This window comes from Candoia aspera, chromosome 2 (genome assembly GCF_035149785.1).
Source record: "Candoia aspera isolate rCanAsp1 chromosome 2, rCanAsp1.hap2, whole genome shotgun sequence".
Classification (NCBI taxonomy): domain Eukaryota; kingdom Metazoa; phylum Chordata; class Lepidosauria; order Squamata; family Boidae; genus Candoia; species Candoia aspera.
This window is the reverse complement of record NC_086154.1, coordinates 81033207-81060511: the sequence shown is the minus strand read 5'-3', so window position 1 is coordinate 81060511 and position 27305 is coordinate 81033207. Positions and strand designations below refer to the sequence as shown.

Below are 27305 nucleotides of genomic sequence, written 5' to 3'. Positions count from 1 at the left end.
GCAGGGAATGGCCCGTAGTAAACGTACTTGGCACTAATGGATTGAACTTAAAGAGCCACAACACAGGGTTTTTTTCCCCTTTCAGCTCCTTGAGGAGCTATTCTTCCCATCTCTAAAAGGAAGGGAGGACCAGTTAAAATTAAAAAGGACTAACAAACCTTAGACGTGTGTGTAATAACCTCTGCAGGATGGGAACAATCACCTGAACACTAGAGGTTTTCCAGTGAGGGATAAAACACACCCTTCATGATGATCCAGCTCATGGTTAAAACTAAATGACTGATAGGTGTATAAGATTTTGTAGAGAAACATGCCTAAAAATGTCCAGAAAGAGCAAGGACAAACCTCTCTAAGTTCCAGATGCTTTTTGCTATACATGACCTACCATGATTTGAACTTGTTTATATTCTTTGGACCACCTATCTTGTTAATAGCTTCCTAGTACAATTTTCTGGTCTCCGTTCTTTACAGATTGTGTTTATGGTTTTGAGAATGGTTATTTCTATCATGACAACACCTGCAGGAAACAGAAGCTAGCTAATCACATCTGGCCTTTTTGGTGATTTATTGCTACAAAAGATGGAAACACAGACTGTTAAAGCATGCACAAATGATGCTTCTGTAATTCCAGTAAAAGCAAATGCCTGGATCCAACAAAGAAGCAGAGTTTTGCCCGCATTTCATCTACAGAACAAGAATTCAACAGAGGCATTTGATACGCATTCAAATGCTCACTTGGTGCCAACCCATCTGCACTGCTGTCGACAGAATGCACACTTCTATCCGTGTTTTAACATACAGTAAACTAGTCACATAATAATGTAAAGTATCTTTCTGATCATAAACAGAACTGATTTCGAGTGTTTCATTTGAAATTCTGTATTTTGTGCCATATCTAATGATATAACATTTATTATTGTAACCAATTTAGGACTAATGAGTGAACCTTCCAGATTTGATCCTGACATTTTTTAAACAAATGTATCTTTTACATCTTAAGTTATAGATTTTCATTATATGATTCAAGAGTTGGAGGACATTAAAATCTGAACACAAGTGTACTCTGCTCATAAGATATTGCTAGCATTGAGTTGGTGCCAGGCTTTATCTTGCTCACTCCCTACTTCCAACATGGGTCAAGTGGACTTTCCTGGAACTTGGTGGTGGCAGAAAATAGATATAATAATGGCCTACTGTTCATCCCTAGCATCCCCCCCCAAAAAAAGTTCAGGAATTTATTAGGCAGTTTTTCAATATACAGTCATTCCATAATTATAGTATGAGGTATACATGAGAAGAAAAAAAAAGTGTAGTTACCAGCATGGTTCATAGAGAATGCTAAATCATATTGGGTGGGGCCACAACTCCATCAGCCATTATACGTTGTTCAGCAAGCACGTGGTTTGAAAAAACTTGGTCTAGCCATCTGTATGCACTCAATCATTACTGCAACACTGACAATACATTCATGGCAACCTTTCTCCCCACCTTCTTCCTCAGAAATAGAGCAGAGTCTGAACTCAATGCAGAGGAATAAGAATTGATCCAGAAATCACAAATTCTTTATGACAGCAATCTGGCTTGAAGGCTAAGGTAATTTTTACTCATTAGGTTAGTATTCTCTGTACGGCAATTCCTAGGAGAAGCTGGATATAGTCTGACTTTCAACCATCCCTTTTTTGGCTTCCAGTCTTGGTTGGCCAAGGACATGATCCCACAGTTGGAAACAATTTATAGGCAGAAGGAAACTGGCAAAGAGAAAAGCTGAAACCACACAATGTAGTCAGAGATGAGGCTTTGGAAGGGCCTCTAAGAAATCCAGTCTGTCTTCTACGGAACATGTCTAGTCATTGAAGAACTCCTGCAATTGCTGACCTAGTTTGTGTAGGCAGGGAAGGAGTTTAGGAAAAGCACAAAAGCAGAGATGATGCAACTCAGCTCAGGGTCCTGGGGGAAAGAGAGCACGCTGAAAGACATCAGAGTGGAAACACAACTGTTGCTAAAGTAGCAATGATCCTCAAAATGCCACTCATTGCTTCAAGAAAGGGTTTGAACAAGAGCAAGCTCACAAGCTGGTTTTGCTGTGGGCACAAATCATAAGCTTTTATCAGAGCTTGTAAGAAGTCTTGGGTAAACAGCCAGTCCTGGATCTCTGGTCTCAGCTGCCAATTACTATCTGAGCTTGTTGAATTTGTTCCACTCTCTTATTATGTAAGCAATATGAGGGTTTTACAACTGGTATGTAATTTTAAAACCAACGTTGACTAGGATGCATTATCACATTATCCTGGACATTCCCTGTAGGCTCTGTAATATACAGCACATATGAAAAGTTCAGATGGATTTTTAAGTTCTTCATGGTATAAAACAGTATTTCTCAACCTTGGCAACCTGAAGATGTGTGGACTTCAACTCCCAGAATTTCCCACCCAGCCAGATTGCTGAGTCTTGTACTTTAGTACCACTTTTCAAGTAAGAGGGGCTTTATCAAAGGAGTAACTCTTAGTATAAACACAGTCTAAGTTTGCTTGAGTATAAAAATGCTATTCCAGAGGGATTACAAGCAGCAGTGTCCGCAGGCTCTGACTGCTTTCTTCAGAATGACAAAAACAGCACCATGCAGCAAGCTCTGCCTCTTTTGGGTGTGCATGTAGAAAAGAAGTCTTGTGTTGAATGCCATTCTTTCATCAATCTGACCCTCCCACCCCCCACTATGGATGCCACTGGTCACAGTATCAGCCTCATGCAGATAAAAAAAGACAACAGATTACATAGCACACTTATGTGTGAGCTTTCCCAAGCCACTTCAAAAGATGCATTCTAGACTTCTTCCCCCTACATATTTCTTCCCCATGCTGTACTTCGACTTTCCCAATCTGTGGTCTTGTGTATGTGTGTGTGGGGAGAGTAAAATTCCTATCCAACATGGTCAACTACTGTACAGACAGGGAACTGTGGGAACTGTAATCCCAACCCATCTGGAAACACTAGATTGCTGCTGTCCTGGAAGATGGTAACAGCAAACTTCCATACTTTGCCAAGACAACAGCATGAACATTTCGAGGTCAAGCTTGACTCAAGGGAAACTTTATGGTTTCAGTCTGGGAATCTTTCTGTGCCAGGGGTGCTTTTGCTGTTTAGATAGGCCAAACCAGACTTTCAACTGAGTAAAAGCTTATGTAAATGATAGTGCTAGCTGCTTGTTCTGCCTAATGAAGTCAGTTACTAGCCATTTTATTTAAATAGTGGAGATAGAATAGTGTGACTTCAATCCCATAGGTTGATAGGAGTGGTTATATGGGAGCTGCTACTCCTGCCCACAGCATTTGCTGCCCGAGGGGGTTGCTTCACTGCCTAATAGTGGTGCTCCGTGACAGGGAAAACTATGGCTATCATTCAAAAATTGGTCTTCAAAGGGCCATTTTTCTATGTACATTCTAGCAGTCTGCAACTCAACAGGAACTGGGAACAGCAAGCAGATTCACTTTAGCAAGCACTCATCTTTTCTTAGTGTCGAAGTTGACTTTGCATTTTGCACTTAGATTGGAGTCACATTCTTTCTGGCTTCATGGCATCACTTTCTTAAGAACACCTATCCTTTAAGCTTCCTTCTCTCTGTGCTGCTGCTGCTGATGTTGATTCCAGTTATCTACTGAGGTCATCACTTCATCAAACATTATTTGAGGCAAGCTCTGATCCCTGAAAACTTATGTTGCAGTGGATGTGTTAGTATTACAACATTCTTTGCCCAGAATACCTCAGGTCATTCTCTATGGATTGGCAGGGGAAAAAAATACAAACTAAAATGTAGTCAAATTATAGAAAGAGCTGGTAACCCCATTCTGTATTTTCCCTACATATCCATATTTGAGGACAAAATTGCAATAGGTGCTACTGCCATGTGATGTATAAGGCCATCAATAGATATTGTTCATGACGGCCGGTATGGTCTCTTACGAGCTGTGGGAAATATGTATCGCTATTCTAATCATCTTTCCAGAGGCATCTCCTTATGGGCCACCATGGGAGTAGAATGTTAGACCATAGAGGCTTTTACATGTCCCTTTCATGTCTTCACATTTTCAATATGTAATTCATTCTGATAGTTGCAAATATTTTGTCTGGTTCAAAATGGTACCCTATTTTACAATTTCTTTTAAAGGGGAGGGGGGCAGAAGCAGTTCTAAAACAGACATCCTTACTACTCTCACAAAGAAAATTCTTGTCTGCTGTGATATATGCATGCATTATGCTTTTTCCATCTACTCAGAACTGCAGTAGTAGTAATAAAAAAGAGCATTCATGTGATGATTTAACTGATTTATTTAACAGGCTGATTGCCCTTATTCATCAACTCCACATTCTTCCTAACAACAACATACAAGAGTACAGTATAAGGGAACTCTGATGGCTTAGGACACAGGCTTTTCTTAAGCAGTGTGGTCTAAGGGTTATGGTGTTGGCTTGTGTCCACTCCAGCCATTGAAGGTCACAAGGTGACCTTTGGCAGTCATTCCTTCAGCCCAACCTACTTCAGACAAGTGTAGTGAAATAGGGGAAAGCTGAATACGTGTGGGTGCCTAGGTGGCTGAATGTGTTCGTGTGTGAAGCTCCTGAAGCTCCTGGAAGAAAGGTAGGAGATATAAATCTAACAGGTAAGTAAAAAAATAAACAAATCAGCATTCTGTGTTCTGCAGCAGCCAACCTGATGCATCCAGTCTGGATCAAACATAGTGTGCCAGGTATACATCCAAAGAGCATTATTTTATTTTCAGAAGCACAGAAAATACACAGTAACAAATTATAGGTGGCAGCAAAAGGAGGCATACACAGCTTAGGTACTGGTAAGTAAAATTATGCAACAGCGGAGTGAAATGCTGGTTTAAAAATAATTGTCATCACTTGCTGGGAGAAACACAGATAGGAATAATTGTTAAACCTAATTTCTTGGGATAGGAATTTCCACATGGCAGATGCGGCCATTGCTAATGATATCTCTGAAGGCAAAGGCACATACAGCTTAAGCGCACTGGCCAATCATAAAAGACAGGCGAGTTCAAAGGGCTGCGTCCAGGAATCAGGTCACAAGCCACTTAGCTCTTCCCACCACCTGGATTTGCACATGGAAATGCACTGGTAGCCCGTGTACTGTAGCTGATGCAACAAAGCATTTGCACAATCCCAGTATTTTCTTCCAGTCAAAATTCTAGCAGCTTCATTTTGCACTCCAGTAATCAAATCAGCAAGTGGTTTTCTGTAATTCAGTTGATGAGTAACTAACATGTAGGACTATGGCCAAGTCTGACCTAATCAACATCAGACTCGTTTAGAATGCCAATTAAAGCAGAAAACAACTCCTGCATGTTTCTGTCTTCATTAATCCAGTACATGTAGGTTTCAGATTAAACATTTTGCAGTTGTAAACTTTACTCAGTAGGATTCCATAAGGTTCAGGCACTACACCATGCCATGATTGGCATCTGCAGCATGCACAAACAGTGAATTTGACTGCAGGGTTGTGTGAACCCTGCAGTGCTTTTGGTGACTGAGGATAGTCTGTACTATTTGATTTTAAAATTCAGATCTAAGACTGAGATTTGCTAGTGTGAACATTTCTGCAAAATGGACCCAAAGCAGGCCAGGTCTAATTAGCCTGCCTACTTTATGTCTGAACATGCCCTGCCACATCCAAGGAGAAGAGGCTTTAGATAAAGAGGGGCTACCTTCTTGAAGAGGGATCTATTCCTGTGCAATCACTTGGGCTGGGCAATTGCTATTCATCTCTAATGTGGACACACACAAGGATATAGTTTGTGAATAGTGCACTAGTAGTGAACAAGGGCTCAGCCTGAAAATAAATACCTGAAATAGGCTATAGTGGTCATCTTTCTAGCTATACACCCAAAAACCTTAAGCTGCAAACTCTTGCCAAAAATATGAGATCATTCTCCAGGAGCCAGTGCACTTCTGAAAGACCACGAACTGTCTTAAGAGATTTGCCAGACCAGTTGTTAATATACAATAAATTAACAGATATGATTCACATATTTCACAATATTTAAAATGCATTCAGCTGTCATCTTTAACAGTTTGACATTAGGAAACTATTAGAGTTTCCTTCTATTTCTGTGTTTATTGCTATTGCAAATATTGTGCGAAATATGATTAGGTGAGTGCCATGGCCTCCTACTGAATAAAAAGAACAATGCAAACGATAAGCCTAAGCAGCAATAGTAAAAAATTTTCCCTGCAGTTCACTTATGAATCTTCTCTTCTGGTCTTCCACTGAGCTTAATTCCAGAAAAATGTATAAGGTGGTGACCTTAAAGATACAAAAAGCTAAGTTAAAAGGATGTGCCTTGACATCCTTTCTAAAAATAGAGATTGGGACCAAACACAGTTCCAGAGGGAATTTGTTCCATACCCTTAATTTAGCCAAGTCATGATTGAGCTCCTTGAATAGATGGTGACCAACAGACACCTTTTTATTCTGTCAAACTGATTTTATTTTCCTCATTCTGCTGTTTTCAGCTTCGCCTCCAAAGAATATTGGATTTAGGTTCCTCCAGATGTATTGGACTTAAACTCCCAATACTTCCTAATCAGTGGGGACAGTGCAGAAGGTTGCCTTACGTCACCATACAATGTTTTGCCATTGGCGTTTGTTCCATTCATAGATATCTTCTGATGGCATCAGTTCTGCTTCAGCCTTCAGTAAAAGTCTGTTCTGTACTAAAAGAAAATACTATGTCTTTATGAATGTTTGCTTCTTTATACTTGTGTCAGTGTTGCTACTGTTTGTGTAAGATAAGGCATCTGCCTTTGAATACCTTAACTAAATTCACTGGCTCATTTAGTGCTTTGAAAGACATCTTTGCAGAGAACCCCTGGTTATGACCCAGCCCAGTATTATTAAAGAAGAAAAAAAACCCATCTTATCTATTGTTAGCAGTGGTACCTTATATGCTAAGGGTGAAGTTCAAAGTAACCAAGCAGATTTTTGTTCACATAACAGGGCTTTTTCTTCATACCTTTATTTTATAGCCCTACTCCCAATTTCACCTCAAAATCTACTCCAGAAGGTTGGGAGAGTCCCCCAGAGCAGAACTTGATGGGAACAGGAAGACTGAAAGCAAGGGAACTTGCCATCCCTGGTTTCAATGGATGATCCATGATCAAAATACTTCAATAGGTTTCCCCTTGGTGCTATAGTCTGTTGCTTTTCCTTTTTTTTGGTTGGAGAAGAAACACCAATGCTGAAATGAATGCGTGATTAGGAGCACAGAAATCTTGTAAACAGTTGTCATAAGATCCTGATGACTGGGAATATAAGATAAACACATTACCAGCCATATAGTTTATGAATGTGATGGACTATGAAATAATGAAAAACTCTTAAGGCTCCAGTGTGAAAGGTGAAAGGTCCCCCATGCAAGCATCGAATCATGTCTGACCTTTTAGGGGGACGCTGCTTTCATGATGTTTTCTTGGTAGACTACAGTGGGGTGGTTCACCATTGCCTTCCCCAGTAGTGGTGATGAAATAGCTAAGTCATAATTCATTTGATAATGAGGTGGACTCATAATACATATAAACTCCACATACACTATGTTTTTCTAAAATGATTTGCTGTATTATTGAACAGTTACTCAACAGAAATAAAAACAATCTTGTCCCTTGTTTGAATGGCAATAAACCACATTCTGGTTTTAATAATATGCTGCAAGACAAATTTTGTATAGGATAAGGGGCACAGCTGAAAGGAAATGAATTTGTAACAAAATATTCTTGTGCCAAGTGGCTCCATTTTCAATACCCCAGGAGTTGTCAATTCATAGACAGAAACTAGCAAGAGACAATTTGTAGAAATTCTGATTAACAACTTCCATGCAGATAAAAGATAAGGAAAGTTTCATTTCTTGGCCAGTAAAGCTATTTGTGTACAATAAAGCCTGGAACAGATCACTGAATAATACCTACACAATCAGTTTTATGCAATTTATAATGCCCATGGCTCAAGACTAATGAAACTATTTATGAATTTCCAAGATGGGCCACATGTTTTAATATTTTTATAACACATCTGAAATAGACTGCAGACACCTGCAGGGTGAAAAACAACCTTTGAAATGAAGCTGAATGGGGGACAAAAAGCACTGCAACCTGATCTATAGCCTAATATGTCAGAAACCTAAGTCTCACTGCATAACAGAAGAAGTGGATTACATGAGGTTTGTGATGCACTTTCCAAACCAGAAATATCTGGGCTCATTTGTTTGCAAGCAAGTTCCTTTCCTATGAGGCTTTCTTTTTATTGTCAAGCAACTATATGATTATTATAGCACATGCATATATAGAGGTCCACCTTTTAGATTTCAGCTTTGTTGCAGCAACTATTTGAGAAATGAAGAAATTAAGCGTAATGAAAATGATATATATGATTGAATTTAGCACTTTTTAAACTGATAAATATTTTAAGAAAACTAGAATCAAGGTCTGCATACTCTAAGCTATTACAATGAAACCTATACTTGTATCTCATATTGTATTAAAGAATTCATGCTGTGAATTTTGAAATAATTTTTCCAAGTAGAAACTTTTAATGAAAAACAAACTTGCTTTTGATCCAATCTTGTATCTGATTAAAAATAACGGCTGGCTTTACTTTTTGATTTCAGAAAACTCTCGCAAGGAATTTAAGTAAATTGCTCACTCAGCAACTCTTGTAAAAACACCTTGGTTTCTAGCTTAGAAATAACGTTGGCTGTTTCAAGGCACTTGTCCAAAGGATCATGGACAGGCAGTCTGCCACCTCACTGGAACGCACCCTACAGGCAAAACCCTAATTACAAGTCAGGAAAGCTTGCTTGTTTATCAGACTCACTGGATAATGAAAGGACAAAAGATGTGAGATAAACTGGGCAGACCCTTTGGTGAAGCTAGGTGTTGTGAATTATCAATTAGATTTCAAGGGCCAGAGCGTTCTGTACCAATCTTGAATTTAAAGGTACCCAGCAATTTGCAAAATTGCAGGTTCATACGATATGCATTCCACAGAGCACTTCAAACAGTAATCCACAAAACAGTATAATCATGCCTGGGGCCTTAAGGATCAACGAAAGTAATAAGCCAAATTGGAACAAATGCTCATGACTGTTGCAAAAGAAATAGTTCTCTGTTGGCAACCAATAAATGAAACAGCAACAATATTGCTTGATTATTGATAACTATGTTGTTGTTTATCCGTTCAGTCGCTTCCGACTCTGTGACTTCATGGACCAGCCCATGCCAGAGCTTCCTATTGATAACTATAATAATACATAAATCTTCCCTGATTTACTGGTACGGTTCCATCAAGAGAAAACACAAATGTTAGGTCAGAAAACCATAAAAATGGTGATAAAGCTGCAACCCTTAGCTTAGAATTGGAAGCTACTGAAAGTTTCAAATAGGGCTGTTGATACATTTCCCACCTGATGGGAAACTTTGCATAATAAAGTTAATGTGAAAATACTAAGTGTTGCAATGCTTTAGTAACTAATTGACTAGTTTTGTATTTATAAACCAAAAAAGGTATTCCTGTTTAATTGGTCACCAAATAATAATAATAATAATAAAAAAAAAAAAACAGCAATGCAATGCTAAGATACCTTCCCCATTACTGATGGCTAAATATAGGATGTAGCAGAGGTGGTCTTTCTGAAAGGACATCACCAGTGTTTCCCCTGCAAGCAGTGGCAGGCAGAAAGCTACCAAATGGAATTTTGCAGGCACTTCAAGAACAAGGGATCAGCAGCTTTGCATCCATGAGGATGTCACAGGCCCTTTACAATAGAAGTATGCAGCTGGAGGGCAAAGAAAAAAAAAGATGGAGGAGAAGCTTCTGTGTCTTCTACTATAGCCTGCATGGCTGGCAGGGTCTGGGACTCACTCTTGATTGCTGGGTAAATGATTTTTAATATATGCATTTATAACAACTGCAGATGGAAAAAAAATCTCATTAAATTCAATCAATCAAGCTTCTTTAAATGAGTATCCTAAAAATACAGATGATATGTTAATGGTACAGAGAACTATGTTTTAAATAAAAGCACATACTTTTCTTCATCCTTGTTGCCACATTTTACTTGTTAAAACATAATGTACTTTTCACACTGGGCAAGTTTCAGCCTGTTATGAAGAAATAAATGTTTTGTTTTCCCTATCTATCTATCTATCTATCTATCTATCTATCTATCTATCTATCTATCTATCTATCTATCTTTGTTTAGAAATAGTTGTCCATGTGATTTGATACAAGGGAATAACAGCAAGAGAAATCATGGTATCTCACAGAGAAGAAAGAAAATTGGCATATGTAAAAATTCTGTTATATCTGATTCTTTGTGTGCATTCACACATTTTTGTTTACACAGAACAATTTACATTTGAGAGTTCTTGATCTTAATAGAAGTGTCGACATCACATGATCTAAAAGGTCCTGAGAACACACCCATCATCTTAAACCTGCTCACTGTTCTCAACCAACTGAGGGTCATCTTCCAATAATGTTTTATTCAGGACAGTTGAAAGGGCAGCGTTAGGCAACGAATCCTGGCAGAAAGCTGCAGCTGCTAATGCTGCCATGGGTCACAAGGATGACAAAAAGGAGCTATTTATTATTTTGATAGTTCCAGAAAAAGCGTGAAACCATTTCTGCAGTATTGCTAAGAAAACTTTATGTCCATGTCCATGAATAGGGCTACCACACCTGGGCTGCAAAACAGTCAACCATTACATGGCCTGAAAAAGATACAGAACCCTCTAGCTTGCTGCTGGTGTCTAATGGTTGTCCAATTTTTTGCAGCTTAGATATGGTAGCCCAAGTATGAAATCACCAGGAGTTAAGCTCAACTCAAAGAAGATTTTGCCTTTTTTGCAAGTAAAGAAGGGCATTTGTTTCCTAGGTACTGAACAGAACTAAAATAACAAATAGGCAGCAACTATAACAACACCACTTGAAAAAGAATTTATAAGAGAACTTCTCTATTTAACTATATTAAAAATAATAATAATTAAACATGGTCTCAGTGTTCTATACCCTGAAAGCCACAAAGCAGTATTTATGGCATATCTATATTACTGACAAAAGTAAAAGTTAATGCAATGCTTTAAACTGTCAGTTCTTAAAGTGCCTTATTTTTAAATGGGACAAAATAAAAAAAAATACTGGTGGTATGTGAAAAAGTTCTTTTTTAAAAAGCATGTTTTTACATAGATTTTGGATGGTCTACAACAAATATTATTTGCAGTTAAAAACAACAACAGCACAGCAACCAAAAGCAAAGTGTCATAAAAATGGGGGGAGTGATTCTTTTCAAAGGCTTTCGGCAACCAGTACTATCCACCTAAGGTCCCAAGGGTAACTCATTTTATCTCTGAAAGGTGTTTTACTGAGAGTTGAGTAATTGGAGTTGATTACAGCCATAGCTTTAGAACAGAGGCTGTGCTTTGACCTCGCTGGGAAACAAGAGTATCTATTTAGACAAGTTCAACTTTGGCATTGGGATAAACAGCTACCACGTCGTATCCTTCTGGTGGTTTAACCCTTTCCTTGGCATGCGTCTCACAGTACAGCTGTTCCTCGATGAAGAAGTAGCCCCTTTGCTTCAGGTTGAGGCCGCAGTCGTCACACATGAAACATTCTGGATGGTAGAGCTTGTCGCGGGCTTTCACTATTGTGCCGCTGTTAGAATGCAGGAGGAAAGAGAAGGTAAGGAAGTTAAACACTTAAAACCATTAATATTTATTGCAGGTCACACGAGGGGTTACGTAAGTCCAAGCAGTTGTATTTCACCCGGGCACATCTCTGGCCCATACGACAAAGACTAAGAGGCTTTGCCTCCACTGCCTGCAGAAGCTGAGGGCGAGCATCTGAGCCACCTGCATTCAATGAAATTGGGGAATCCTGTTTTGTATGGGGCTCCATACACATTTTGGAATAACAAAGGTACTTTGGATCAAGAGACTACCTTCAGTGAATGTTAAAGCTGCAGTGCATATTTAATTAACCCTCCTGTGAAAGAAGCAGTCCAGGTGCCCTCCTGCTCTTAGAATTCTCCCAGTACATAACATGGTTTTATGGCATACATTACAAGGGGAGTTTAAAATGAAACAGATGGCACGTTTATTTGTTAGCTTTTCCAGAGAGGATATAAACCACTAAGGCCCTTGGGGAGATTCATATACTTACACAATTCCATTACCACATCTGGTGCACTCAGGGAGCACCTGCAAGCCAGACATGGCTCCACCCAGTTTAGGGACTGGAGATTTAATATGTCTTGGACTGGTCACTTTGTCGTGCTTTTCACCTGTCAAGAATTCAAGATAGGATTTCAGGCATGGGGAATGTCCCAGATATGTAAACTTCTTTGTTCAAATAATTTCTTCTTGGATTCACAAGGTAAGGCTATCTTGGGGTAACTCTGTTATACTGTATACACTTCTCCCTTTCTTTATCACTGGAGTGATAGGAACATGCTAAGGCTGCACTCACAGAAAGAAGAAAATCCCTTTAATGGGATTTATTTCTGAGCTAATATGGGGCTCTATGTGAGATGATATAAAGATTAGGGAACAGGTGACCAGCATCAGCCGTATTGATTTTAAAATGGTAACTTGACTATAAGAATGAGAAAGCCATATACTGTGAGAATACCATATGAAGTTCTGTTTTACTAGATAAAACCAGACATTAACCTCTGGGAAAAATGGAGTGAGAGATATTTAAAAAGTAACAAAGGAAGCTGATACAAAAGAACTGTATAGAGGAAATACAGAAGAACAAATGGTGTGGCCTAATTTAGAAAATGTTTTTATGCATGGGGGGAAAAAAGATAAGGCCTCTTGCCATGTAAAAGAAATCAAGCCCAGCAATAATACTGCTAAAGTGCACTTTTACAGCTTGCCAGATGTATTTGTTTTACTGTATGTCAGGACTCAGGGAGACCTTTAAGGGTCTGTAATAAAAGTAAGAGAGCATGTTAGAAGCTGGCTCTTTTTAAGGGTTACATTATGAAAAAGCCCATGTAGTCTGAACTAACCAGAAAAAAGAAGGGAAGTCATGAAATCTTTATATACAAGATTATATACATGCAGCATGAAATGCTCATGAATACACCCATACGCAGATACCAGCATTCAGGTTCTGACTGTTCTGCTCTTCAAACAGCTGATGCATGCTTTGAACATTTGCTCTCTAATACTGACGTCAATGTCCCTCCCTCTTTTTTATATATATCACATATTCTGGGTGGTTTTCCTGATTTTTAAAAAAATTTCTTTTCCAATCCCATCAACAACAACAACAACCAAGAATTATTGTATGCATGGCTTCTAAGACTGGCAAGTAGGTTAAGGTGTGCATAAAAGAGGAACGTGCCCCATACCATTCTCTCCGGCTTCCAACATGCCCTGCAGATACCGGAAGGACCCTGACTGCTTAGGTTCTGAAACAGGCCTTTCATGATCTTGTAGCATTTTGTACACATCTGAGTCTGTGTCAATTCCATTTTTGTTCCTGGGTAGAGACCTTAGAGGATCGACACTATTTGAACAGAAAATGAAGATCAACCAATTGCTGCCAACTGAAGAGGTACCAACCTAAAGTCCATCAGAGAAAAGGGGTCTTTTATGAGGAATTTCTTTTACAATGTTTTCTAGAACGGTTTCATCAAATCATGAGCTTGATAACTGCAACTTTTGCAAACAAATCCTATGTTTACTATTGAGGATTCAATTGTTTGTTCCTCCTTTGTTGTTTCTGGACTGATAGTTGCTCATGAACAACCTATTATATGCAAAGAACTGCCAATGAAGGAGCCCTTAAGTTCACTCTACTGGCTACTGGACCATATATTTAAGACTGACCATATATTTAAGTGCAGAACAGCTGCTGCAATTCATTATGAATTACTGTGCTACACATGGATTGTATTTTTTAAAAAAAAGTTCATTAAATTAAATTACTGAAGGATTTGGAAGTCCTCCAGCCACTGAATAATATTTGGCACTGGAGGGGTTTTTTTGTTGTTGCCAAACATTGTCTTAGGGGTACTGCTTTTAAAAAAAATCCTTATAAATCAGATTCCTTGTGGATTGGTTTGCATTTCACGTATAACACATTTGAAAAAAAAAACATACAGCTGTAAACAATGCTAAAATACTTGATATAAATGGCAAACATATTGGTCACTCATACCATCACACTGGGTCACTTGGTGAGATCTCCCTATTTTGCCAACCATAAATCGGAGAGTGAGTAGGATAAGCTCATTTCAGTTCAGCCTTATTTATATGCTGCCTTCTTAAACTTTACATGCCTCTACAAACTGCTGGAGTGATACAGCAGTGTTCTGGACTCCATAAAGTCCCTGAAAAAAGTGGGTGGGGGTGGGAAATGACAGCCATGGGACAGGAGCCCAAGGTTGGTGAACTCCTGAAATTGCTGGATCATTCTGCCACCATTTTAGCCAAAACTACTGAAATTCCTCTGTGATTTTTTTCAGCTATTTTTCTAGAGATTTCACCTTCATCATCCCAATTAGATTTCCTATTTCTTGTTTATCTGCATCTGGAATCAATAAAAATTATGAATTCTAATTAACAGATTTTAAACATCTAAAATATTTTTAACGAGCCACCTCCCATCTTAGTTTTATCCTATCCATGACATTAAAGGATGCAGCTGTGATATGTTAATTTTCAAATGACATGCATTTATAAAATCCAATTAAGGTACTATTCAAACATTGAGGTCTACAGTAATGTCCTTCACATGGTAGGAATTATGCTTTCAGAAGTGTGTATATTTAGCACCAAAGTATGTCTGTACCTTGGAAACTGCAGTATCTTAACATATGGCCAGCCCCAACTTTCTACCCTTTTGAATTTATCTTATTCACACAACATACCATTTGCAGGGCACTTGATCTGCTGTGTGGTTAATTCTAGTCAATGACCTAAGGATGCTACTACTGTACAAGCCCAGATGACTGAACTAAATCTATCAGACTAGACTGGTTTCAGTCTCAGGCCTGAATATTCATTTATTGCAAAAATGTATCCTCATCCCACTTTTAACAGCTTCCTCATGCTTATTTAAAACTATTACTATGTAACACTGTATATGTAACTTAACATTACACTTTTTTTTTCAGATCGCTTTACAAATGGGAATGTTCTAACATGAATCTCATTTCTCTTTTGCCAAGTTACCTTGGAAGAATATTGTAAGGCTACTATTTTAACAATCATGTAGTAAGAGATAAAGCAAAACGGCAACACAAAAACACTGTTTTACCCATGGTTTGTTGAACAAGTCATAATAGCCACTTTCATATGCTAAGCTCTAAACCATGGTTTAAAAACTATAACAAAGTAGGTTTCAGATAACTCAGAAACCAGTAACATTATGGCTCAATGTGATATGTGAATCCAGCCACAATGTCCTTTAATTAGGGCTACCCTGCCTGGGGTGCAAAACTCTGGGCCATCATTAGGCAGCATAAAGATGCAGAAAACTCCCCCTCTTGGCTGCCATCTATTGGCCATCTGGATTTCTGGAGCCCAGGTAGGGTAGCTTGACTTTAGTGAAACAGTTGAATAGTTGGCTGATTTGTTTGGGAAATACTGCCAAAATCATTTGTCTCAAGTATTTAAGGCCATTTTAGGTGGAGGGGGGGGGGATGCTCTTCCAACAGAAGCACATAGAAGTTTCAGTGTGTGTGTGAAAGAGTGAAGGATTTTCACTTGGAAAAAATGGTGCAGAGAAACAATTGACACTTATCTTTTCATACTAGGGGTATGAAATATCTGGATTAAAAATATCCAGATGACCACTAAATGGACATAAAAAGTGACAGCTTTATCTCTCTCTCTACTGTCATCTAGCAGTTGACTGTGTTTTTGTAGCATGGATGCAGCAGCCCTATTTCACAGTAACTTTCAACAATTCAACTCCTCCACCCACAACCAGATATTTCTACAGGCAACTCAATTGTCATGTTCACTTTTTACTCCTTACCTTTGGGGAGTTGTGATATGGAGACCACTCATCTGTGATGGCAAACTAGAATCTGGACTGTGGTTTGCATACAGATGTGAAGGATTATTATATTGCAAATTTGAGATCTGCTTGTTGTCTGTTGGACTTCCTCCAGGTGAAAAGGCCATGGGTCTCCTGGTTGGAGCAGGTCCATTATCCTAAGCAGAAAAAGAAATCAGGTAAGTTGCCACTGCTAGTAATAAACTACTACTACTTCTGTTAAGTGCAGGCCCATGGCAGTAATTTGTAAGTGGACCACCAACTGAAAACAGTATTCTTTAATAATAATGGAACCTGTAATTTGGGGGATAAAGAATCAGCAAAGAGGATCTGTTTGGGCAGGAGTGAAAAATATAAACAAACACACACACACACACAGTATATTTCACATGTGTAAGACACCTATTGTAGAACATCTATGCTTTAATGCGTGTTGCATCTAAGGTAATTGAAATACATATTCAGGTTAGATCTAGCTCTGAGGAAATGTTTTGTTACTAGACAAATGAGATGAGATAACTGTACTGTATGGACGGGCAAAAGTAAACATGACAGCTTAACATCTGTAAAAATAATAGTTTTGTTGTTTAATAAGCTCTGTAATCTAATAATGTGAAGTCAAGGGGATCTTGACTAGGAAACCAGCCTTCTAGGTTGTAGCCCCACATTAATTCTTTAATCCGTTTAATCGAGTCCGATTCTCGGAGGCAGCCTGGAAAAGTCCCTGCAGTTTTCTTGGCAAGGTTTTTCAGAAGTGGTTTGCCACTGCCTTTTTCCTAGGGCTGAGAGAAAGTGACTGGCCCAAGGTCACCCAGCTGGCTTTGTGCCAAAGGAGGGATTAGAGATCAGAATCTCCCAGTTTCTAGCCTGATGCCTTCACCACTATACCAAACTGGTTCTCAGCCCCACATTATGGAGGTGCAATTAGTTCCCACTTCCTCTCATCCAGGAAGACCTTTAAAACCATCTGTTTAAACTGCCCTTTGAATCTTAGGATGATTGCCAGTATCTATTATTATCTATTAAAATGCATCAATGATTTTATTACTTCAGCAGTTACAGTAACGTATTTTGATTTTTTAAAAATTTGCTCTTGTACCTCATCCAAAGTCAGTGAGATTGGGGCTTTTTAGAAATGCTGTAAAGTGAAATACAAATAAGGACCTATTAAGACATATAAGAAATGAATGCAACAACAACAAAATAGAACAAGGAGGAGAGATCACAGAATGCGCGATGTTACAGTTATTTGGGTTTTTATTTTTAGAACAATCATGCACGAGTTCGGCTTTACAAAAATAGTCGTCGTCTTCTGTCTGTCTGTCTGTCCTCATAACTATGCTCACCATGAAAGCAAAAGGAACAACCTGAAGGAGCAGAAGCCATTTTCTCCCTTGCCCTCCTCCTCTGGGGAGTGCTACAGATTGGGCCTAGAGGGGGATTCCCGGGGGATTCTACAGTCAGCTCCAATTAAATGCAAAATTCCAGAGGTTAGCCAGAAGAGATAAGGAAGTATTTTTAAACAGGCAATGTGCGGAAGTGGAAGAAGACAATAGAATAGGAAGGACAAGAGACCTCTTCCAGAAAATTAGAAACATCGGAGGTAAATCCCAGGCAAAAATGGGTACGATCAAAAACAAAGATGGCAAGGACCTAACAGAAGAAGAAGAGATCAAGAAAAGGTGGCAAGAATATACAGAAGAGCTGTATAGGAAGGATAACAATATTGGGGATAGCTTTGACGGTGTGGTCAGTGAGCTAGAGCCAGACATCCTGAAGAGTGAGGTTGAATGGGCCTTAAGAAGCATCGCTAATAACAAGGCAGCAGGAGACGACGGCATCCCAGCTGAACTGTTCAAAATCTTGCAAGATAATGCTGTCAAGGTAATGCATGCTATATGCCAGCAAATTTGGAAAACACAAGAATGGCCATCAGACTGGAAAAAATCAACTTATATCCCCATACCAAAAAAGGGAAACACAAAAGAATGTTCAAACTATCGAACAGTGGCACTCATTTCACATGCCAGTAAGGTAATGCTCAAGATCCTGCAAGGTAGACTTCAGCAATTCATGGAGCGAGAATTGCCAGATGTACAAGCTGGGTTTAGAAAAGGCAGAGGAACTAGGGACCAAATTGCCAATATCTTCTGGATAATGGAAAAAGCCAGGCAGTTTCAGAAAAACATCTATTTCTGCTTTATTGACTATTCTAAAGCCTTTGACTGTGTGGACCATAACAAATTGTGGCATGTTCTTAGTGGTATGGGGATACCAACTCATCTTGTATGCCTCCTGAAGACTCTGTATAATGACCAGGTAGCAACAGTAAGAACAGACCACGGAACAACGGACTGGTTTAAGATTGGGAAAGGAGTACGGCAGGGCTGTATACTCTCACCCTACCTATTCAACTTGTACGCAGAACACATCATGTGACATGCTGGGCTTGAGGAATCCAAGGCTGGAGTTAAAATCGCTGGAAGAAACATTAACAATCTCAGATATGCAGATGATACCACTTGGATGGCTGAAAGTGAAGAGGAACTGAGGAGCCTTATGATGAAGGTGAAAGAAGAAAGTGCAAAAGCTGGCTTGCAGCTAAACCTCAAAAAAACCAAGATTATGGCAACCAGCTTGATTGGTAACTGGCAAATAGAGGGAGAAAATGTAGAAGCAGTGAAAGACTTTGTATTCCTAGGTGCAAAGATTACTGCAGATGCTGACTGCAGTCAGGAAATCAGAAGACGCTTAATCCTTGGGAGAAGAGCAATGACCAATCTCGATAAAATAGTTAAGAGCAGAGACATCACACTGACAACAAAGGTCCGCATAGTTAAAGCAATGGTGTTCCCCGTAGTAACATATGGCTGTGAGAGCTGGACCATAAGGAAGGCTGAGCGAAGGAAGATCGATGCTTTTGAACTGTGGTGTTGGAGGAAAATCCTGAGAGTGCCTTGGACTGCAAGGAGATCAAACCAGTCCATCCTCCAGGAAATCAAGCCAGACTGCTCACTTGAGGGAATGATATTAAAGGCCAAACTGAAATACTTTGGCCACATAATGAGAAGACAGGACACCCTGGAGAAGGTGCTGATGCTAGGGAGAGTGGAGGGCAACAGGAAGAGGGGCCGACCAAGGGCAAGGTGGATGGATGATATTCTAGAGGTGACGGACTCATCCCTGGGGGAGCTGGGGGTGTTGACGACCGACAGGAAGCTCTGGCGTGGGCTGGTCCATGAAGTCACGAAGAGTCGGAAGCGACTGAACGAATAAACAACACCACAATAATTACAGTCTCCATGCTTAGTGGACACTTTTTCTGATATGCATAAGCAATGTTAAGATTTTTCTGAGATCTTCTGCAAATAAACTACATTTTGCAGTTTTCAAATATTTACCTATAAATAAATGTCAAAACTAGCTGGTTTTTCTTTTCCAAAAGGATGATTTCTCTAGGACATTTGTTTGTGCTAGAAGTGTTTAGAATTCCAAGCCCTGATTAACTATGGATCCCTTACTTCCCATTTATTTCTCTGTCAGTTCCTGACTTCTGGGAATGGATGCTGATTATGACCGTAAATGGCAGCAAGCCAGTGTGCCTTTCCAACCCCCCAGCTGGTGCCCAACTATTCTTCTGCACTGTCCAGCTTTTGTACAGGAAAAGGAACTAGGAGGGGACCAAACAGAGTCTACACTATCAGGAACGCAGCCAGACTTTTCTGGTAACTCCTTGTACCTAGAAAATGCTTCCTTGGAGCTTCCATTCGGGATGTTCTGCTGGAATAGATGGTGGCAATGGTTTGTCCTTTCCCTTTAAAGAGAGCAGACATGGCACAATAAAATATCACACTAACACTGTTTCTCAAAGTATGGTCTACTTCTTATGATGGAGGAAAGAGGCCCTATAACTCTCTTCAGATGGCTGGAAAATAATAATAATAATAGTAATAATAATAGTAATAATAGTAATAGTAATAGTAATAATAATAATAATAATACACCTCCTAGAAGGATGACAGGAAGGCAGACCTTGACCCTTTGGCCCTGTCCTCTCCATGTTGACAGAAAAGGCCTGCAATGAGAATGGATGAATATAATATAATACACTTTCCCTGGGACACTATCAGGATGTCAGGTCCCAGCAAGGAACGTAACTGCCCTGAGCTGAGTATCATCACGTATGTTTGGCATTCCCCATCAACATGTTAAGGCTGAGGGTAGAAGAACAGGATGTGGACAAATGTTCGGCCTCTCCTCCCTGGGATCTTTCCCCCTCTCGTTGTACAGAAGTCAGTGGTGAGACTGTAGTGGGCATCTCTCATTTTCTCTGTGCCCACTTTTCCCCTCTGAAAGTCTAAAACGGGCTCAGATGTGAAATGAAAGATGTGAAAGTAAGTACAGTAAGTAAGCTCACTGCCTCTTCTAAACAGCTGTCATCAGCAATCATACAGAGGGGGATACAGTTTGATTATTTGTCTTTCAGGCCTGGAGCTATGGGTTTTCAGATTTTCGGTATTTGCCACCTTAATTAGAAATAGCTCATGTTTTCAAATGTTAAACACTCCAATGATCTTTTTAATCTTCCTGACTTAATTGCCCCGTTACACTGAAGAGGAACAGGGATGGTGAGCTGGAAAGATGCAGCAAAAGATGTTGCTTCTGTTTATGGCCAAATGCAAAGTTTCCCCATCCTAAATAAACACAAGGAAAAAAAAAGTGCTTAAAATGTTCAGAATATTAGAACAAGCAAATGGCAATATGCCTAAGAAAACTAGAGTGGCCTGCCTGTCTGATTAGATCAGGTATAGTCTTTCAGAATATTTGGTACAGCTCACTTTGGTTTTACTGAAGTTTATAGATTAGGTATACAGATGAATTCTCCCTGAAGAGAACCTTTCTGATTTGTTATCCTACTTCCTGCTGAGTCATGTCAACTAGCACACAAAGGCCTTTATAATTGTAATAGTTTTGCCAGATTCTTAGCTTCTCAAAACAGAGTTAACATTTTTGAAGTGCACAACCCAATTCAGCATCTTTTATTTCAGGTTTTCCTCCTATTAACACAAACATGGCACTTTTGGTGAGGCTGTAAATTTAGCTGCTGTGTAATTTTTTTTAGAAAGGTATCTTTTTAAACATACTTCTTAAAATAGTTCGTGAGAATACTGTAGCTATAACTATAAACAAAATGATGCTGATAACCAATAATGCACTCAACATTCTTTTCTACTGTGGGTATGCAAAAGGCTAACAACCTCTTTTAAGAGTAAAGAGATCTTGATGGAGAAGGGAGTCCATGTTGACAGTATTCACAAAAAATAGCTCCAATTCCAAATTCTGATTGGAGCAGAAGAGAATCTAAAAGGTCAGAAAAGTTGTAAAACACTCATTTGTCTTTTTTCCTATTGTTTTGGAAATTCTATTTTTGTTGTTGAAAATTACATTTTCCACTATTACTGCATGTCAGAAAAGTTAGACTTCTTTTCTTGTTTGTATGAATCAAAATAATGCTTGCAACTGATATAAAAGAACCCTTATATCAAACATGGCATTACTGAAACCTTCCCCACCCTGGCATCTTCTACAAATGTTGGTCTTGAGAATATTTCTTTTCCATAGTAGTCAAAATATGTAGAGAACATTGTGTTCCTAGGATTCATCTTTCCTTGAGGAAGAGGCATTCAAGCAGCAGTGATGGAGCAGAATGATGCCCCACTGTCTCCGATTCCATTCCTAGAGATTCAGACCCCAATCCACCTACCTACCTACCCACAGGTATGCTGTTTCCTCCATATGGAAAGCCAGAGAGCACAGAGATGGAGGAGTGCTCAATTACATGAGGCAGCATCATGGGCAGGATGTTTTACTTGGGAGTAGGCTGTTGTTCTACAGCAGCCTGGTTCTTGAAATCAGAACTGATTCCATCCTCCTTAGACAGAGAGGCTGGGAGAGCCCTGAATTTAAGGCACTCCCTGAGTGCTGTACAGTAATGGAACAACTTCTGTGACGTCTTATATACTATGTAGCTTGTTTCCAACTTCAAGCCATGTTAGTCTCCTTGGAAATCCTGACTCCTGGATATGCTAAAGGATTTCTGGGAACAGCCTGAGTGAACCTAGGAGAAGAGGAATTTTCATGACCTAAAGATATGAGAAGAGGAAGTAGGGGAAAGATGAGTAATTTTGCTTGGTGCAGGAGGAAGTAGTTGGATTACTGTTAGGAAAGAGCAATGGGGGGGGCAGGTCTGAGAGTTCTTGGGAATGATCCTGAAAGAGGAAGACCAAGGGTGTAGACATATAACAAGCTATGGGTGATCCTGAGTGAGGGAGAGAGAAAAAGAAAGAAAAACAAAATAGTAAGTTCTAAAAAATTCTAAATAAGGTACCTTTAAGCCTTAGAAGCTTGTTCTGTGTACACTTGTTTCAGTTGGCCCAAGAAATTGTGGGTTCATTTTGTTGTTCTGAGGCTTGGACGCAACTGTGCCTTGCATTTAGGCGTTTGAACTTGTCTTCCAGGCTCCCCAGCTTCCCTTTCTATGATTGGTTGCACTTATCACAGTAGCTGATTTGTGATACTATTCATTATATATCCCCAAAATTCTAAACATGTCCAAAGCTCAAAAAAAAAAAAAAAAAGTGTATTAAAAGAACTAAGGTTTTTTTTTTTTTTTAAATCATATGGCATAGCAGTTTGGTGTTCATGCTGCTTTTTCTTGCTGGGAAATCCTTGTGAGGTCCAGCAGCCAGATGTGTAGGCTATTTAGCCGTGACAAGTCACGTTGCCCGGGGTGCACCATGAGGCGGCTAGTCTACATTGCACCGAGTTGGGCTGAGAGAGAGGGACTGGCCCATGGTCACCCAGCCGGCTTTCATGCCTAAGGCGGGACTAGAACTCACAGACTCCTGGTTTCTAGCCCAGCACCTTAACCACTAGACCAAACTGGCTCTTAAAGAACTAAGTGTGCTGTTATAAACTGCAGAATCACGTATTGTAAATTGGTGTCTAAAATGCAGTATTTTTGAGCTGCCTTTCTACAAAGATATGTAGACTTCAGTTCCCAGAATTCCCCAGCCAGCACAGTCATTTCTAAGAATTCTGGGAGTTGAAATACTTGTGTCTAAAGCATGACAAGGTTATTTTTTTAATGATCTCACACAGATACAATAGCTATCACATTATATTTTCTATGCATTAAATAAATACCACTAGCAGTTAAGTTTCATTGCTAGGTAGCTGGAGGCTAGCCCTTTATACATACTGTTGTTTTATCATCGCTAGAAGAATTATATATGTCACTGTCTCCAGAAGTACAGTGCAAAGGAAGCACAAAAAGGCTGAAAGTGTTTATGGGACCATAAATTCCTCCACAGCATTAAAATATACATGAACAGATGTGCTGGTTTCCCGAAGCTAGCTGTGCCAGAACCGCCCAGAGCTGCTCTCTGAGTGATATGAGCGGTGACTAAATTTGAAGTATATATAAAAAAAGAAGTATAAATTATACTAAAATGGAAAAATAGTTTTAAGGTTGCTGCATCTTTTTATGTCCTCCTGGCATCAGTAATTGTTTGCTAATAGTTTTCTTCTTAGATGGGTGTGATGAATTATGGCAGCCAGAGCAATTCTGACTTCAACATTCGTGGTCCTAGAGAAAAGACATTCCACCAGAGGAAGGGGCACATCCATCATGGAAATGGAACCCACTTCATTTCTTGAGGGATTTCTAGATTAAGCTCCTCATCCAACCTGGTCTGGTTTACTGATTTCATGGGAAGGATTTTCAAAAGATCAGTTCTAACAAAGCATACCACTTCTGACCAGCTGGCATGAGATGATCTCCCTGTACCTAATACTCAAAATTGTCTTTGAGTCATCATAACAGACTGTGTAATAAAGCTGTGCAGCACTTCATATTCAATTTCCAAAAGGGGTTCTGAGCATGTGGGGACCAAATGTATTATCCATCTGCAACACCTTAAAGCAGTCTGATCCCAGGAAAAGGTTCACATTCTCATGCACCCCAAAACACCTTTCAGGAATCAGGTCCCAAACCCTACTGTACATATTATAGTAGTAGTAACAGTAGTAGTATTACTGGCAACAAGCAAATCATTGCATCAAAAGCTGAGTCAAGTGCTATCTCTGCATAGATATTTCACATTGCATGATGAATTCAAAGCCATCAGATTTCTCTCTAAGATATCCTTTCATTAAGATCTCTGTTCTGTAAGCTTTATGTGTGTTCAGCAGCATCTTGCCTGGTAAATTTCCAAAAGTGGGGGGTGAGATCACACAATTGCTTTCCCTCATTCCTGTTTGAGCTGAAAAAAGATTATTGCCATACAAATGCAGATCCTTTTCTCCTAGAATTAGTGACATAATCTGACATATCACAAAAGTATCAGAGGAAAAAAAGAATGATAAAACATGAATAAATGGGATGTTTAAAAAGATTTAACAACATTAATAAATGGGAAAAGCATATTATGAGCTTTCAGTTGCAAATTTGTTTGCTTGTGAGTAAGCTCCATTAAAGCTAGTGGAACTTTTGTGTTAAAATTCCACAGACTTGGGATGAGCAAGTTAAATATTTAATTTTGCAGGAATAATTTGTGAAAGGAAAGAAATATTTATTTATTTGAACATCTGGAAGGTAATTATGCCACATGTACTGTATGTGTGAATAGGTGCTATATAAACAGGACAGCAAAGCATCTCTGCCAAGAAAAGAAATAATTTCCAATCCCTAACTTCAAGTTATTCTAAAGTTTTGTTTCTAGCCAGTTCCCCCAGGCAGACAATTTGTTGTGTAATCTATCTGCTAATTTCAGCATCCATTTCTCCAGCTGTATATGCTAATTTTAGTACGGTTGCATTGATATTTATTAATCTAGAAGATAGCCACAAATCAGTTTCATTGTATGACCCATTAATGAATTGTGTTTTATTTTTACGAGACTTAACAATTTATAAGGAAGAATAAATATTCTATATCTATATTCTGAGAGCCAGTTTGGTGTAGTGGTTAAGACATCAGGCTAGAAACCGGGAGACCATGAGTTATAGTCCTGCCTTAGGCATGAAGCCAGCCGGGTAACCTTGGGTCAGTCGCTTTTTCTCAGCCCTAGAAAAGAGGCAGTGGCAAACCACTTCTGAAAAACTTTGCCAACAAAACTGCAGGGACTTTTCCAGGCAGTCTCCAAGAATCGGACATGATTGAACCGATTAAAAAAAAAATCTATATTCTATTCTTTATCTATATACCTGAGAAATGTTTTAGTAGGTTTTACTCTTCAGTGCTGTGTATATTCACTGAACGAGATTTCAATTTGGAACTTCGCAAACAGGATAACTGATTGGAAATAAGTATAAAGGGAATTACACTGATATTCCTCCTGAGTTCCTGTCTAACTCTGAAAAACTGCCTTGGGAACCCTACAATATAAATAAGAGCTACAAGGGAAAGTAAAAATCAGGAGCATTTACACCTTACAGGTTTTCCAGTGGAAAACCATCAATAGCTCTTTGTATACAGTGTCAGCAGAAAGAGCCTTTTCAATCACAGATTAGCAATTCTGCATATCACCACAAGCATCTCTAAAAGAACAGCAGCAATAAAATTAATTCAGAACTGCTCTCATTAAATGTTCAAGCATTGATCTTTCCTTATAATTTTCTTTTGAATTTCAGGGTAATTGAGGCATTTTGGAATGCTTAGAATATGAAGCCTAAAGTGTATTCAGAATAACTTTGGACAGATGATCAGTGGAACATGAAATACCTAGAAAAGAATGTTGGTCATCCTATTTCAACTCAAGAATATTCTTCATTTGAAAACACTTCATTTGAAAACACGAAGTATCTCATTTCCTTAAAACTGAAATTCTTAAACCAAAAAACAAATATGCTGATAAAATGTGTTCAAATTTGTCTCATGAGCATTAGTTTTATGAAAGATTTCCTATAAATAAGATATAGCAAATGATCGAAATTCAACTTTACAATTGATGCTGCTATTCTCCATTAAATAAATATCTGCCACATACAGATATATATCATGTGTTACTCTTGTAGTAACACATAATATTCTAACCCTGATCTACAGTCTCAATCAAGGGGACCCAACAAGGAATATAGCAAAAGAAATTGACAACAAAAGAGAAATTTGAGAGTGTTGCAAGAATCCAAAAGAAAATACAATCTGGCTCTTACTGCATTCAGAAACATACATCCAGGAGGGCCTTTTAATGAAGCATTCAAAGTTTTACATTTGCCTTAAACTATCTGAAGGACGCAAACGTATGTTAAACAATTCCTAGAATTTTTAATCAACATATGAAAGCTAATCTTTAAGAAAAACATTTGCACCAAGTAAGTCAGTTTTCATGCTAATATCTGTGCAAAGGAGAAGATATGAAATCTGAAGAGAATGTCAGAAAGAAGTAGACAATTATCTTTTAATATTTTGAGAACAGAGTGTTTATTATGTTTTGTAGTTTTATTATAGAGAATCAACACATACAGTACTAAAGTTTAAAAATTTCTGATGTACAGAACATTAGATTTAAAGACAGTCTGCCTAAGGGAAATCTTAAAGAACTAAAGTCAGAATTTGCATATAATTTTTTTCTTGGAAATCAGAAATACTTTGTCATTTTATTTTTATAATTATACCTTCTAGTTAGATTTTTGAGGGTGCCAGCAAGGTTTTTCCTGCTCAGAGGGATTTATATAAAGGGAACTTTTTCTTAAAATTGCACTTTAATGCCTTGTCAGAGGTTTATCCGTATCAATGAAGATATAACTTCAGCGAGTGAAATAATCTTTTGAAGTTAATGCTGTGTTGTTGTCTGTTGTTTTAGGTCTTCTGTTTCCTTTTCTACATTGTGGAATACACATATGGGGCAACCAACTTTCTATGGACTCTCCTGGTTCATGTTTCATTTCTAAGGAAGACTGCAAGCCATTTTGGTTAAATGAAAAATGTGTACGTAATGTAGCTTGTGTATGTATGTGTACATGTATTTTTTTATATAGAATGTATTGAATTAGGTATATACCAAAAATGTATTAAGGCGATAGCTATTCTGACTTGCCCAAACTCAGGTGTAGCTATTCCATTACTGGACCAGTAGGTTCCATGTAAGCCTTCAGAGCTTGTTCTGATTTAGTACATGGATGTCTCTTGCTGCAAAGAACCCAGCCTTACTGGAAA

General features: G+C 38.8%; 1 protein-coding gene across 1 annotated transcript in view; it reads right to left on the bottom strand.

The window, feature by feature from the left end:
* Positions 1–11217: 11217 nt before the first annotated feature.
* PDLIM4 (PDZ and LIM domain 4) overlaps positions 11218–27305 on the bottom strand; it is an 84495-nt gene continuing 68407 nt past the window's right edge. Inside the window, exons 4-7 of the mRNA XM_063292330.1 lie at positions 16067–16245; positions 13431–13588; positions 12233–12353; positions 11218–11725 (exon numbers count right to left, since the gene is read on the bottom strand). Of these exons, the coding sequence (XP_063148400.1) occupies positions 11521–11725; positions 12233–12353; positions 13431–13588; positions 16067–16245 (663 nt within the window). The 3' untranslated portion in view covers positions 11218–11520. The remainder of the gene's footprint in view (positions 11726–12232; positions 12354–13430; positions 13589–16066; positions 16246–27305) is intronic.